The sequence below is a fragment of the Mytilus edulis genome, chromosome 3 (assembly GCF_963676685.1).
Source record: "Mytilus edulis chromosome 3, xbMytEdul2.2, whole genome shotgun sequence".
In the NCBI taxonomy this organism is placed as follows: Eukaryota; Metazoa; Mollusca; class Bivalvia; order Mytilida; family Mytilidae; genus Mytilus; species Mytilus edulis.
In genome coordinates this window covers 90,942,523-90,958,237 of record NC_092346.1, presented here as the reverse complement: position 1 = coordinate 90,958,237, position 15,715 = coordinate 90,942,523, and the positions used below count along the sequence as shown (strand labels likewise).

Below are 15,715 nucleotides of genomic sequence, written 5' to 3'. Positions count from 1 at the left end.
TCAAAGAGTTATTGCAAGGGATTTTAACGTGTAGAGATGCATCAGATTTTGTGTCATGCTGGTAAGAAATCTTGAATTTAAAAAAAATCCTGAACCACCAAACACTTGTGCAAGTGTGTCAGTAGGAAGAAAACCAAATGACCATATTTCTATTCCCCAACCACCCTAGGGGTTTCTCATTCAAATAAAGAACTGATATCTTTGATAAGGGTATCATGTTCACTGGAAATGTACTTGTTAGTTGTATGCATTCAACTGAAGGAATAAAATGATTTGTAGGATGAACGCCATTTATACAAACTTGTAACACATTATCCAAAATATACACAGTATGACAAATTCGAAGTTTGTGACCTTGCATGCAGACTTGGTAAAATAAGGATCATTAAGTAGATCTTGTATTTTAGTCTTGTCAGTTTTACCATGTGTTTGTGCTAAAACTTCAATGTAATAATAAAAAAGATGTTGATAAACATCAACACAAGACAGCAACCAGATAAAGCATAACATCTAGAGGTCAAACTCCAAAGGCAGTCTTCAGAAAAAGATCTGTTTAAAATGTGCAGAGGTCTAAAAAAAAAAAAAGATAGGAAAGTAGTCTCATAAACTATTAAAACAATACATAACAAGAGTGCTTGTGCTGTAATGTCTCTCTTGACTTGCCTTTGAGTTGATGTTAATACTTGATAATCCTAAATATAAAGTTTTACTACACATACTACAATCACATAAACTTAAAAATCATCCAAGAAAATATAGTCTAGGCCAGATTAACCAAACTGGAAATACATGTACATCTGCAATCATTCTGTACAGCAAATATGCTTTAAATATAGTTGACCTATTGCAGAGTATCTAAGAAACAATCCTATCCAGGGAAACTTAATAGTGATCAATGGACCATGAAATTGAGGTTAAGCTAGGATAAAACCTCTCCGACCAACATGCACACCGTAGATGTATTACATGCTTGAAATGTAGTTGACCTATTGCATATAATATCTAATAAGGCAGCAACTATTTGATTTTCTGGGGGGGGGGGGGGGGCTATGGTTTTTTTTTGGAAAAAAAAGTTTGTTTCCAGTTTTTGGAGAAAAAAATAATTTGTTTTTGATTCTGAGAAAAAAAATTGTTTGTTTCACCCTCAGCTGCCACTATATGTAATGCTAAAATTGAAAGAAAAAAATTGTTTTCGACTTGTCGCGAAAAAAATAGATTGTTTTTCGCCGCAGGCGAAAAAACAAATTTGTCCAGAAAAAAAAACCCAAAGGCCCCCCCCCCAGAAAATCAAATGGTTGCTGCCTAAACAAACTGAACCAGGGAAACTTTTGAATAAGATTGACCAATGAAACATGATAATGTTAAATAGTCTGATGATAATTGACACACAGACAGAACCTTGCAATCATTCCATACATCAAAATCAAATATAGTTGACATATTGCTTAAACACATATTTAAAAAACGGACCAAAACAAAAACTTAGCATTGAGCAATGAAACTTTAAAATGAGGTCATGGTCAAATAAAACATGCCCCATCATACAATATTTTCATATACCGGTACTAAATATAGCTGACCTATTGCATACAGTACTGTTTTAGAAAAGAACAGGCGAAAACACAAAAACTTTATTTTTTGGAAAGTTTGCTATAGCTTGCTATAGCTACTTTCCATAGGCGTCGGCCTCAACTTCCAGTGAGACAGACTATCGCAATGTTCTGCTCCAAGATAATGTAGTACTAGTGTTCGAATTCTGGTTCTTGGATATTTTGAGTTGCTACTCTTTTGAAAAGATTACAGCTTGAATAACTAGAGGCTCTAAAGAGCCTGTGTCGCTCACCTTGGTCTATGTGCATATTAAACAAAGGACACAAATGGATTCATGACAAAATTGTATTTTGGTGATGGTGATGTGTTTGAAGTTCTTACTTTACTGAACATTCTTGCTTCTTACAATTATATCTATAATGAACTTTGCCCATTAGTAACAGAGAAAAATATTTGGTAAAAATTTACATAAATTTACCAAATTAATGAAAATTGTTAAAAATTTACTATAAAGGGCAATAACACCTTAAGGGGTCAATTGACAATTTAGGTCATGTGGACTTATTTGTAGATCTTACTTTGATGAACATTATCGCTGTTTACAGTTTATCGCTATCTATAATAGTATTCAAGATAATAACCAAAAACAGCAAAATTTCTTTAAAAATTACCAATTGGAGGGCAGCAACCCAACAACCGGTTGTCCAATTCATTTGAATATTTCAGGGCAGATATATATTGACTTGATTAACAATTTAACTCCTTGTCAGATTTCCTCTAAATGATTTGGTTTCAGAGTTATAAGCAAAAAACTACATTTTACCCCTGTTTTATTTTTAGCCATGGTGGCCATCTTGGTTGGATGGCCAGGTCATCGGACACATTTTTCAAACAAGGTACCTCAAAGATAATTGTGGTTAAGTTTGAATTAATTTGGCCCAGTAGTTTCAGAGGAGAAGATTTTTGTAAAAGATAACTAAGATTTACAAAAAATGGTTAAAAATTGACTATAAAGGGCAATAACTCCTAAAGGGGTCAACTGACCATTTCGGTCATGTTGACTTATTTGTAAATCTTACTTTGATGAACTTTATTGCTGTTAACAGTTTATCTCTATCTATAATAATATTCAAGATAACCAAAAACAGCAAAATTTCCTCAAAATGACCAATTCAGGGGCAGCAACCCAACAACGGGTTGACCGATTCATCTGAAAATTTCAGGGCAGATAGATCTTGACCTGATAAACATATTTACCTCATGTCAGATTTCCTCTAAATGCTTGGTTTTTGAGTTATAAGCCAAAAACTGCATTTTACCCCTATGTTCTATTTTTAGCCGTGGCGGCCATCTTGGTTGGTTGACCGGGTCACGCCACACATTTTTTAAACTAGATACCCCAAAGATGATTGTGGCCAACTTTGGATTAATTTGGCCCAGTAGTTTCAGTGGAGAAGATTTTTGTAAAAGATTACTTAGATTTATGAAAAATGGTTAAAAATTGACTATAAAGGGCAATAACTCCTTAAGGGGTCAACTGACCATTTCGGTCATGTTGAATTATTTGTAAATCTAACTTTGCTGAACATTATTGCTGTTTACGGTTTATCTCTATCTATAATAATATTCAAGATAATAACCAAAAACGGCAAAATTTCCTCAAAATTACCAATTCAGGGTCAGCAACCCAACAACAGGTTGACCGATTCATCTGAAAATTTCAGGGCAGATATATCTTGACCTGATAAACATTTTTACCCCACATCAGATTTCCTCTAAATGCTTATGTTTTTGAGTTATAAGCCAAAAACTGCATTTTACCCCTATGTTCTATTTTTAGCCGTGGCGGCCATCTTGGTTGGTTGACCGGGTCACGCCACACAGTTTTTAAACAAGATACCCCAAAGATGATTGTGGCCAAGTTTGGATTAATTTGGCCCAGTAGTTTCAGAGGAGAAGATTTTTGTAAAAGATTACTTAGATTTATGAAAAATGGTTAAAAATTGACTATAAAGGGCAATAACTCCTAAAGGGGTCAACTGACCATTTCGGTCATGTAGAATTATTTGTAAATCTAACTTTGCCGAACATTATTGCTGTTTACAGTTTATCTCTATCTATAATAATATTCAAGATAATAACCAAAAACAGCAAAATTTCCTCAAAATGACCAATTCAGGGGCAGCAACCCAACAACAGGTTGACCGATTCATCTGTAAATTTCAGGGCAGATATATCTTGACCTGATAAACATATTTACCTCATGTCAGATTTCCTCTAAATGCTTTGGTTTTTGAGTTATAAGCCAAAAACTGCATTTTACCCCTATGTTCTATTTTTAGCCGTGGCGGCCATCTTGGTTGGTTGACCGGGTCACGCCACACATTTTTTAAACTAGATACCCCAATGATGATTGTGGCCAAGTTTGGTTCAAGTTGGCCCAGTAGTTTCAGAGGAGAAGATTTTTGTAAAAGTTAACGACGACGGACGACGACGACGGACGCCGGACGCAAAGTGATGGGAAAAGCTCACTTGGCCCTTCGGGCCAGGTGAGCTAAAAAAGGAATAAATGTTTACCGACAATTCAGATGAATTCAACTTCAGTTTGCAAATAAGTATCACAACACTTCTTTGCGGATCGGCCATTGGCTGAAGAAAATCAAAAGAAATCTACGCGAGACAGCGTTTCATTCATGAATATTACATGAATGAACATTTTCCCACACTATTTTTTACTATGTACGATATTTACAACTGTTTATTATTGAATAAGTAAAAGCCCGAGAATATCTAAAGAGTATGCGAGAACAAGTTGATATTTGACCAAGTCTATTTTTTTCGCGACAAGTCGAAAACAATTTGTTTTCTTTCAACTTTAGCATTACATATAGTGGCAGCTGAGCGGGGTGAAACAAACAATTTTTTTTTCTCAGAATCAAAAACAAATTATTTTTTTCTCCGAAAACTGGAAACAAACTTTTTTTTCCAAAAAAAAACATAGCCCCCCCCCTCCCCCAAATCAAATGGTTGCTGCCTAATGGTTTGATTTATTTAACAATACACAGGTGATAGAATATAAAATAAACGATAATTATATGGCTTATCATTATGTCTCATATGTAAATAAGGTAAATACCGGCTTTAATAGAAAAGTGCATTGTTTTTGTCAAAACTGACATCGATCTGAAAGTTTTGATGCCAAACATCAGGAACATATATATTATTATGTTAGATCTGCTGTTCCCAGCAAACATCATTTGAAAACTTCTGTTATTTGAATACTAACTATTTCACATTCCAATGTGGATATGAGGACCTTCACTTGTTCAGCATGCTCAAGTGCATCAAACTGACAACAGACATCAGAAAAAACGTTTTAATGACAATAAGTATCATAGCATCAGTATAATTTAAAAGCAACCGAGTCATCATCTACTTCTTAGAATATTATAGTTCATGTGTATCAAGACCGAGATCAAGCTAAAGACAAGTGCTGTAAAAAATGATTTAATAACATTTGTCATGGGCCATGTACATTGTACTAACAAACAGACTTTCTTAGTGCTTAACAATGCAGTAGCGGATCCAGAACTTTTTATCCTCACACTTTATTCCTGGGGCAGTAAAATTCTTTAAGATTGACCTACATGTATAATTAACAATGTGTCGTCCTAAGACTGATGCAATGATTATTATAGTATATCAAATAAATGGCTCAAAACAAAAAAATCAAATAACATTGCCTCAATGGTGATTACACAGCAGAAACTAAAAGGTGTTGTAGGGTTATAAGCACCGGCCTCAGATCAACATTGTATGAATCTAGTGTATATAAACTTTTTATTCCTGAGGTCATACTACTATTGTTATGCCCCCACCATAATGAGTTGTATCCTTGTTTTTTTTTCTATAAGTATGTACGTCCCTTACTTGTACGTACATCTATACATCCCAAACTTAATTTCTGTTTTCTTTCTTTAGTTTGCCTGAACCAAATTTTATGAAACGTATACGCAATGCTTATAACCACAAAACACAAGTCAAGCTTGAATGTTGTTGGCGTCACTTTTACCATTCTAGGTGTAAAGGGGTAAAATTTTCAGTATACCCTATCAAGTATATATACCCTTATATATAAGTTTCACTTGTAGCTTTCTTCGGTTATACATTTATCAGGTGAAATTAAAACGGTCTTAAGATTTAGAAGTATAAACAAGAATGTGTCCATAGTACACGCATGCCCCATCTGCACTATCATTTTCTATGTTTAGTGGACCGTGAAAATGGAGTAAAAACTGTAATTTGACATTTAATTTAGAAAGATTAAATCATAGGGAACATCTGTAATACTAAAATAACGAGGTCCAATTTGTCAGCAGTAATTAATATTACCAATAATTGATAAGATCCAGGTTGACGGATTCAAACAGAAAGATTTTGAAAGCAGAGAAAACTGTGCATCTTATATACTGCATGACTTTATCAGATGACAATCCTAATACTAAAATAAGGCTTACGCATAGTTATATACTTTAATTCAGTCACAGACCCAAGATATCACAGGTGTGTTCTAGTGTGTACTAAGTTTTAAATTGATTGGACTTCAACTTCATCAAAAACTACCTCGACCAAGAAACTTTAACCTGAATGGGACAGACAGATGAATGGACGGACAGACGAACGGACGCACAGACCAGAAAACTTAATGCCCATAAATGGGGCCTAAAAAGTGAATTTTGGAAATTGCTGGCAAGACAATAGTTTAGTTTGAAAAATCAAAACTGTGATTAAATACATATTTGAAATAATACACGTCTATAACCTACATGACCTATTTGAAATAATACACATATATAGTTGCAAACTTTCCAGAGGTGCTATCCAGCACTTTGATTACCACTGAACCATGGAAATGAGGTCAAGGTTGGATGACACCTGCCAGTTGGACATGAACACTTTACAATCATTACTTACACGTAATATACTAGACCTTTTACTTATATACTAGTATCTGAGATATGGATTTGACCACAAAAACTAAACCTTGTTCACTAATCCATGAAATGGGGTTGAGGTGAAAACTGTTGACATTAGAAGGTATAGAGATACTAGATATAGTTATCCTATTACTCATAAGAGAATTAAGGTATATGTATATAACTTTTTTTATATAACTTTTTTTCAAGAAGTCACTGAAGCATGAAAATGAGGTCATGGACATTTGACGAAACTTTATAACCAAAGTCATTTATGAAGGATCCAGGACTACTACCTTCTATTCCTAATATTAAGCTTTTAAGTTTGTTAATGACGCTGTCGCCTGATCACTATCTGTATGTTAAGCTTTCTTCGACAGAAGTCATAGGATTGACAAAAACACACTTTTGAGATTCGCGACTTTATGAAGGCACTTGTATTTTCATCTCTGGTATTGTGTTGTTCCATTGATAAGCCCCACATTTCCTTATTTGAAAGATTGGAAAAACACTGCACATACTAGGAAGAATGTGCTCACCTCTTAATCAACATACTATGAATTTAATAGACATATAGTTCATAATGTATTTGATACATGTATTAATGCACAAATAAAATGTGAAAATGAGTTTTCATGTGAGCTTTTAAATAGTTTACCAAAATATGTATCATCAGTGGCGGATCCAGAAATGTTTAAATAAGGGGGATCACTGACTGCATAAGAGGGGTCCGCTCTGGCTATAGTAGTAGACAGGCAGTTAGGCAGGAGAGACATTTTAGCATGTGTAGTCTTGTGTTATTCTGCCTTGGCAGAATGAGAGTGCAACTAGTAGTGTGTTAGATCTTCAGACCATTTAACCAGACATATCCTGTGTTTGCTGCTGCTACTCTAGCACACTGCATTCAGGTGTTAATACTAAAGACTAGTTCGCCCAGAAATAGAATAATGTGTCAATTTTTTCCGCTCAGCATTTGATACAAATTGTTTGCATATTTAAAGTTCTTTTTACCAAAAATCTCTTCTTTTATAAATCAAGATTTCCTCTTGTTGAACGCACTAATGAAGCTTTTGTATAGTATAACATGTCAGTTCACATGTCATCCTACCCAAATTCTGAGCAAACCATTCTTAAATTTCTCAATCACTTGGTGTTAATTTTGGTAACTTTAGTAACAATTTGTAAACAAAAACAAGACGTATTTGCCTTTTGTAATCTCTGATTGGATAAACTTAACAAATCTTCTTGGGAACCACTGAATTAATGGAAATCAAACTTCTTATTGTGAACTTTGTTTTACCAAGTAATGATATTTTGGTACTGATAGAACATTCATAATGACTGGCAGTAGAGTTTACTTTGAAATCTAAATTTTCTTCACCAGTATCACTATACACATCATTTTTGAATTTGAATATCTGAGCATATATTTCATCAAATGTTCAAGGATAGGATGTATTGAGTGCTGTGCTCAATGTTTTGATCCCATCCAAAATGCAGAGATGATGTCTGAAAAACTATCAAGCAAGCCACATAGAGTCTGTCCCATTGAAAAAATCCAATAGCTATTATTCTCTGTTGAGTTTATTTACTGACACCTTTAAATTTCTTCTAAGAAAAATCCATCAGTTATTGATAAATTTGCCTCAAGAAAAAAGTATCTTATAAGTAGATGAAAATGTAAGTATCAACTCATAAAACTGCATGTGATGATGTATTTATTCAATATCAATATTATATTTCCAATCTATTCAGTATAAACTCTGAATCAATCATAAAATGTTGATTTTTTACCTGAAAATTCTTATCAATTTTTTTAAGTATAAATAACATAATTCTTTGGTAGTTGTCAACATAAGTAGATTATTCATAAAGTAACAGCAATGTCTTACTAGTTCCATATATGTATTAGGAAATAAAAATAAAACCCTGTTTTTTTAAGAAAGCAAAGAGAAATTTCTATATTTAGTGTATAATTATATGAAAAATATAGTTTTGCTTAAAATACATGATCTTGTGACACTTTGGTAGTTGAAGTAAATGTAACAGATAATAATCTTCAATAAATGAATACTAGTATTCCAGTCATAACATTCTAATAAATAAATACATTAAAAAATAAATCTAACAGCACTAATCCAGCTTGATGGTTTAATCAATTATTCTGACTATAATTACTAATTTAGTCTCTAAACAGGTATATTTGTCCTAAGTTGTCAATTCTGTTGAGATAAACAAAGCATTAAATATTCTCATAATCTTGTACAAAGTACATTCCAAGAAATTTCCTTTGAATATTTGATGTTTTACTGAGTGCACAACTTTATACTCAAAGCAGATAATTAAAAGTAAAGAACAAAATATAAACTTCATTTTTTTCTTAGCCTATTTTGAACTCTTTATATATTTGTGATAACCTAAACATGCAATATAAAATGTGTATTGAAGTCACTATTGAATAAAGTATTTATATCTATAAGCTTGTAAGTTTTTAATAACTTCGTCCAAACAGTGTATAGAATTGTGGTTTGTCTTTACAATCTGGATGTATACACTTGGCTCCTGATGGTAACTTCTGAGGTTGTTTGAATGGTATACACAATCCTTTAGCTCCCATGGCAGGTGCCCCTTCTTCTACAACTACATCTCTGTAAATAAAAAACATGACAATGTATTACAATGGTATACACAATCCTTTAGCCCCCATAGCAGGTGCCCTTCTTCTACAATTACATCTCTGTAAATACAAGACATGACAATGTATTACAAAATGTACTTCTAGTTTGCTTTTACTGAAATAGGATATATTTTGTGTTAAGTTATTTAATGTAGTAGATATCTGCGTTAACTGCTGGAATTACCCCACATAATATTGTTTTCAAACAATTTTTTTAGTAGTTGTGTTGTATTATTTAAGAAACTTCTTTTAAAATATTATTCTACAAGCATAATCTAAGGTCATTAAAGAACCATGATATCAACCAGATATTCTAAAAGATAGTTACAGTAAATTTAAAAAAAAAAAATTAATAGGGAATGTGTCAATGGGATACAGATGATGCCCCCGCTTGCATATCATATAAAGTTATAAAGGGACATAACTGAAGAACAGTAAAAGTGACCCTACCCAAATTTGTACTTAGTTTGAGTTTTGTGGTATAAGTTTCATAAAATGTAAACTTAAGTTAAGAGAGCGGAAACAAAATATTCAGCAACTGTTTTGTTTGTAAAGGGGCATAACTCTAGAACGGAGACACCCCAAGAATTCAAATTTATACTATAAACATGTATTTATTATACCTTGCACTATCCTTCTTGATTTTTTCTTCACAAGCAATGCCTCCACAGAATGGTGCTTGTATAATCTTTTTCTTATCCAACATATCACAGAAATTAGTCCAATCATGAGCTATTGTTAAATGTTCATCTAAATCTGCCTTTGCCCTGCAAATAAATTAGGGAGGGCATATTTAATTTGTATGACTTGACTGTGGTATTTCTACAACAGTTGGTTAAAATATCTAACCAGTTGAACAGTTTGATCTGATGAAATTAATTGCCATTTGGTTAGAATTTTTATGCAATTGGTGAAGAGAAACTAATAATCAAATCAATGTAATACAAAATTATGACAACATAGTATATAAGAAATAATTTGTGAATCAGTTTTAGAATTTAATAGTAAAAAAAAATCTTGCTTTCATTCGTTATAGTAACCATCCTTTTACATCATTTTATGAAACAAGAGTGCACAAGCTGAAATGTCTCGCCTTCTTTACTAATCATTGATATTATGTTGATAGTCCTAAGTATAAAGCTTTATTTGTCACATAAACTTAACATTAACCAAGATAACTAAACAAAGACCAATGAACCATGAAAATGAGGTCAAGGTCAGATGAACCATGCCAGGCAGACATGTACAGCTAACAATGATTCCATACAACAAATATAGTTGACCTATTACTTATAGTTTAAGAAAAATAGACCAAAACACAAAAACTTAACACTGAGCAATGAACCGTAAAAATGAGGTCGAGTTCAAATAAAACCTGTGCGACTGACATATAGATCATAAAAAATTTCCATACACCAAATATAGTTGACCTATGGCATATAGTATTAGATAAAAAGACCAAAACTCAAAAATTTTCAAAAACTTAACTTTGACCACTGAACCATGAAAATCAGGTAAAGGTCAGATGACATCTGCCCGCTAGACATGTACACCTTACAATTATTCCATACAACAAATATAGTAGATCTATTGCATAAAGTATGAGAAAAACAGACCAAAACACAAAAACTTAACTATAACCATTGAACCATGAAAATGAGGTCAAGGTCAGATGACACCTGCCAGTTGGACATGTACACCTTACAGTCCTTCCATACACCGAATATACTAGACCTATTGCTTATAGTATCTGAGATATGGACTTGACCACCAAAACTTCACCTTGTTCACTGATCCATGAAATGAGGTCGAGGTCAAGTGAAAACTGTCTGACGGGCATGAGGACCTTGCAAGGTACGCACATACCAAATATAATTATCCTATTACTTATAATAAGAGAGAATTCAACATTACAAAAAATCTGAACTTTTTTTTCAAGTGGTCACTGAACCATGAAAATGAGGTCAAGGACATTTGACGTGTGACTGACAGAAACTTCGTAACATGAGGCATCTATATACAAAGTATACTTTGGAAGCATCCAGGTCTCCCACCTTCTAAAATATAAAGCTTTTAAAAAGTTAGTTAACGCCGCCGCCGCCGGATCACTATCCCTATGTCGAGCTTTCTGCAACAAAAGTTGCAGGCTCTACAAAAATGGAAGGTTTTTGAGAAAATTTCAACTAACATACATATTCAATGTGCTAAAATCGAAACTTCAGATTTAAGACATGTGTTTAAAATAGTTTCGTAAAATTGATAAAAAAAAACTGTTAACAATTGTCCATTTCTATTCTAATATTCAAGAACTAAGTGTTTTAGAATTTTTTTCTCTTCTCTGTTTTTGTAATATCCTCTGCCTTTAGAATTTTTGGTGGAATCCAGTTATTTGATGTTTATTTTTTCCAATGTTTTCCACATACTTCTATCTTATATGTTAATGAGTATAAATTCTTACTTTGAATACAGATTTTCTTGTATTTTGTCTAGCAATGTCTTTAGTTGACTGACTGCATTATCATTCTTCATGGTTACTTTTTCACCAGTGTCTCTTCTCACTGTTACAAACTGGTTGTTCTTTATATCACGTGGACCCAGTTCTAGACGGATTGGAACTCCCTGTCAATTTACAATGATATACAAAAGGTCATAAATGAAATGAGATTAATTTGTATAAATTTATTTATTTTGTTATTTGGTCAATACATTGAAAAAGAAGACAGCTGGAAAAGCAAAATTATGTGCCCTAAACAGTACAGATGATCCCCAATAAAGCATGTCATATTAGGAATAATAATCTTGACCTTTGACCTCAAAATATAATACCAATTCATTGTCTAATATCCACCATTGTATTAATATCCAACAAGTGTACCTCAAGTGATTACCCAGAAACAACAAATTGCACCTTTTATTTCCATATTTCTAGTCTCTCTTTAGTCTCTGTGGTGTAGAGGTTTGACCTAATTAGCTGAAATAAAAAGGATGCTTTCCCTTTCATATATCTTTCATCTTCATATGTTTGACTTTTATCTAACATAGAAAACTCATGTTATGAGAAAACAAATAGTTTGCCCATAAATGTCTTCTTTTTTTTTTCTTGATTAGCAACGTAGACCTTTGACCTATTGATCCCAAAATCTTACAATTCCTCCCCCTTTATTGATATCTGTCACCAATATGAGTTTCATTCCAATTCACTAAAGTGAATATATATAAGAATTTGTTTCAGAAACACAGACTGCAACAAAAAGCAACAACTGTATATTCCTTCCAAAATAATCTGGCTATGTAATAACTTCAATTGTTTATTATTGTTTACCTTTAATTCCCAATGATTAAACTTCCAGCCTGGAGAATAGTTGTCACGAAGGTCAGCTCTACATTTAATGCCACCATTTAATAACAAGTCCTTGAACTCGGTACATTTATCCATCAGAGCCTTTGTGTCTTCAACAGACAGGTTAGCTGTGATACCACATGGTACTATTATAACCTTTTAGAAAGAAAAAAAATACACATTTAAAGTTTATGTAAAGAAAATAACTAAATACAGTAAAACCTACAACAATTTACCTTAATCCTATCCATGGGTGATTTGGGAAATTTTTGGGAACCTCTATTGAAAGGTAACCTCTCTTGCATGGTGACTTTTGAAGAAAAAAACAACAATCTCCATGATAGATACAGTATCAACTGTACATCAATGATTAATGAATCTGTTAAAAAGACTTCATCTTAACCAAGCTATGATCAATTCTGGTTAAATTTGTCTCATTTCTTTTCACTCTGTTCTAGTTTTCTGATTTTTTGTTTTGCTTTAACAATTATAAGACAAACAATGAAACATCTTAGCTATTTTATAGTGAAAACTATACAAATAATGGATCCACACTTTACTTTAAATGTAAGCTATTTATTTTAAATAATATCCCACCTGAACACATGCAACCCTTGGTGGTAGGACTAGACCTGTGTTATCTCCATGTACCATACACATTACACCAATTGTACGTGTGGTCAATCCCCACGAATTCTGGTAGACATATTGTTTCTCTTGTGTTTCTGGGTCCTCAAATACGATCTCAAACATTTTGGAGAAATTCTGTCCTAAGTGATGTGATGTAGCACCCTGTTATCACAATACAAAAATAAAATGCATTTTTATTTTGGTTATTGAACAAACAAGTAATTTCAAAGATCAACACTTGTTTATATATAATAGGTTGAAAATGATTCTATTTTCTTCCGTGCAGATTACATGATGCCTCACATGCCTTATATAACCCCTTTTACACAGTTCTGTTTAATAGAAAATATATTTAACAACTTTTTACAAATCTTTAAATTTGGTTATTAGCTGCTTCATGAAGAGTGGAAGTCCTGGGAATTTGTATTTGCACTTGAATTCAACATTATGCTTTAATAAACAAGAATGTGTCCATAGTACACTGATGCCCCACTCGCATTATCATTTTCTGTGTTCATTAGACCGTGAAATTGGGGTCAAAAGTCTAATTTGGCAATTAAATTAGAAAGATCATATCATAGGGAACATGTGTACTAAGTTTGAAGTTGATTGGACTGCAACTTCATCAAAAACTACCTTGACAAAAATCTTTAACCTGAACGAACGGACGGACAGACAGAAGGACGGACGGGCGAACAGACCAGAAAACATAATGCCCCTCTTCTATCGAAGGTGGGGCATAAAAATGTTGAAAATATTTTGCTAAATTGAGTTAAGTCCATGAAAAAAGAAACAAATTGCAATGTTTAAATGGTCATACAATGGTTAACTTACCTATAAATAATTGCCTATGAGAAATATTAAAAATTTGAAGAAACTTAAAAACTCAAAAATCTTTTATATGTTGGATACTTAAGCTTCCTAAGGGAGAAAACTGAAATTTTATCCTTTTACCTCTTAAATCTCTTTGTTATTTGGCACATAACTTAATGATTTTTCCAAAGCTAGCAGTTTTTACTGACCTACCTGAATTGCTCTCCCACTAGCAGAGATATAACCCTCTACTGTTGTTGTATAATCTCCACCAGCAAACTTTTCTTTCTCTGTTTTCTTTCCACGGACAACTGGTATAGCTAATAAATCTTCATAAACTCTGGCATAAAGCTCTAAGATTGTGTATACCTACATAAAAACAAACAGGTAATTTGATAGATTTAGATAATATCTGTCAACAATGATAGAAGAAGCTATTCCTCTTTCTCAATTAAATTCTAATTAGAGATTAACTAATACTGTTTCTCCATGAGCCTCTGATCACCTATCCTACTTATTTATTTGTTATTTATCCTAATACTTATGAACAGAAGGGCTTAACATTGACAAAATTGAACAGCATTCAGCCAAAATGATCGAGAAATTAAAGAAAAAATAATCGAGAAATTAAAGAAAAAAATTTGGGATGACATCGTAGTGATATTGTGCCATCAATATAATGGTAAAATTTACATTCTCTGAAGTTCAAAATTTGTAACTTATTCTTTATTCAATATTCTTTTAGAGAAAGTTGAATCATCACCACAGAAATTCATAATTGTTGAAATTTTAATGATAAAAAAGCAAAAACTCTTGAATAAAGACTTGCCTTTATGGATGACACCAAGCTTTCATTTAAATTCTTCAAAGATACATAAAGAAAACTGGAAAGACATCTGAAACTTGTCAAAATCAAAAAGGAGACTGTCTTGTAGTAACTAATTCACCTCTATCAATGGTTATCCATATAAAAAATTGGACAAAATTTTACAAAAGATAAATGCTAATTGCAAGATTTTTATGAAAGTATTATGAACAAAAACAAACTATTTTCATACAATATCAGGTAACATGGTATACAACTAAATATCACAATAGAATCACCTCTTCCTCAGCATCTTTCTTGTTAGACCAGGCTGTATGACCCTCCTGCCATAGAAACTCTCTGGTTCTAAGAAATGGTTGTGGATGTTTGAACTCCCACCTCTGCAATGATAAATGATACACCATTGATTCTTGCACTATTGACTTCATTAAACTATACAGTTTTCTTTTTACTAACAGAAATTGAAAAAGGTTATTTCGATAAGAGTAGAAACAAAAGTAATAAAAAAATCATGTTAATGAACAGCTAAAAACTACATATAAAAACAAACTGTACATATATGATCAAAAACTTTCTGAAATGCTATCTGATCTTAAATTTTTAGTGGAGAAGTTTTTTAGACCATTTTTTTTTTGTAAAATAAACAATTTATTAAAATATGTTTTTACCACAACATTACACCACTGATTCAACTTCAATGGAAGATCTCGATGAGATTTTATCCATTTGGCATAAGACGGGTACATCACAGTTTCACTTGTTGGTCTTATAGCTATTGGTTCTGCTAATTCAGATTTTCCAGATCTAGTTACCCAGGCAACCTGAAACGAAACAGTAATAACAAAAAGTTAACTACCTGCTCCATTTAGAAAGGTTAAAAGTAAACAAAATAAGCAATTATG

The 15,715-nt window shown here is 32.6% G+C and overlaps 1 protein-coding gene across 2 annotated transcripts in view; it reads right to left on the bottom strand.

Annotated features, from left to right (window-relative positions):
- Window positions 1-8,228: 8,228 nt before the first annotated feature.
- LOC139514680 (bifunctional glutamate/proline--tRNA ligase-like) overlaps window positions 8,229-15,715 on the bottom strand; it is a 52,310-nt gene continuing 44,823 nt past the window's right edge. For both annotated transcript variants that reach the window (XM_071304173.1, XM_071304174.1), the window contains 8 exons: window positions 15,482-15,634; window positions 15,092-15,193; window positions 14,201-14,356; window positions 13,142-13,336; window positions 12,527-12,700; window positions 11,663-11,823; window positions 9,828-9,971; window positions 8,229-9,175 (listed from right to left, as the gene is read on the bottom strand). In XM_071304173.1, the coding sequence (XP_071160274.1) occupies window positions 9,019-9,175; window positions 9,828-9,971; window positions 11,663-11,823; window positions 12,527-12,700; window positions 13,142-13,336; window positions 14,201-14,356; window positions 15,092-15,193; window positions 15,482-15,634 (1,242 nt within the window). In that variant the 3' untranslated portion in view covers window positions 8,229-9,018. The remainder of the gene's footprint in view (window positions 9,176-9,827; window positions 9,972-11,662; window positions 11,824-12,526; window positions 12,701-13,141; window positions 13,337-14,200; window positions 14,357-15,091; window positions 15,194-15,481; window positions 15,635-15,715) is intronic.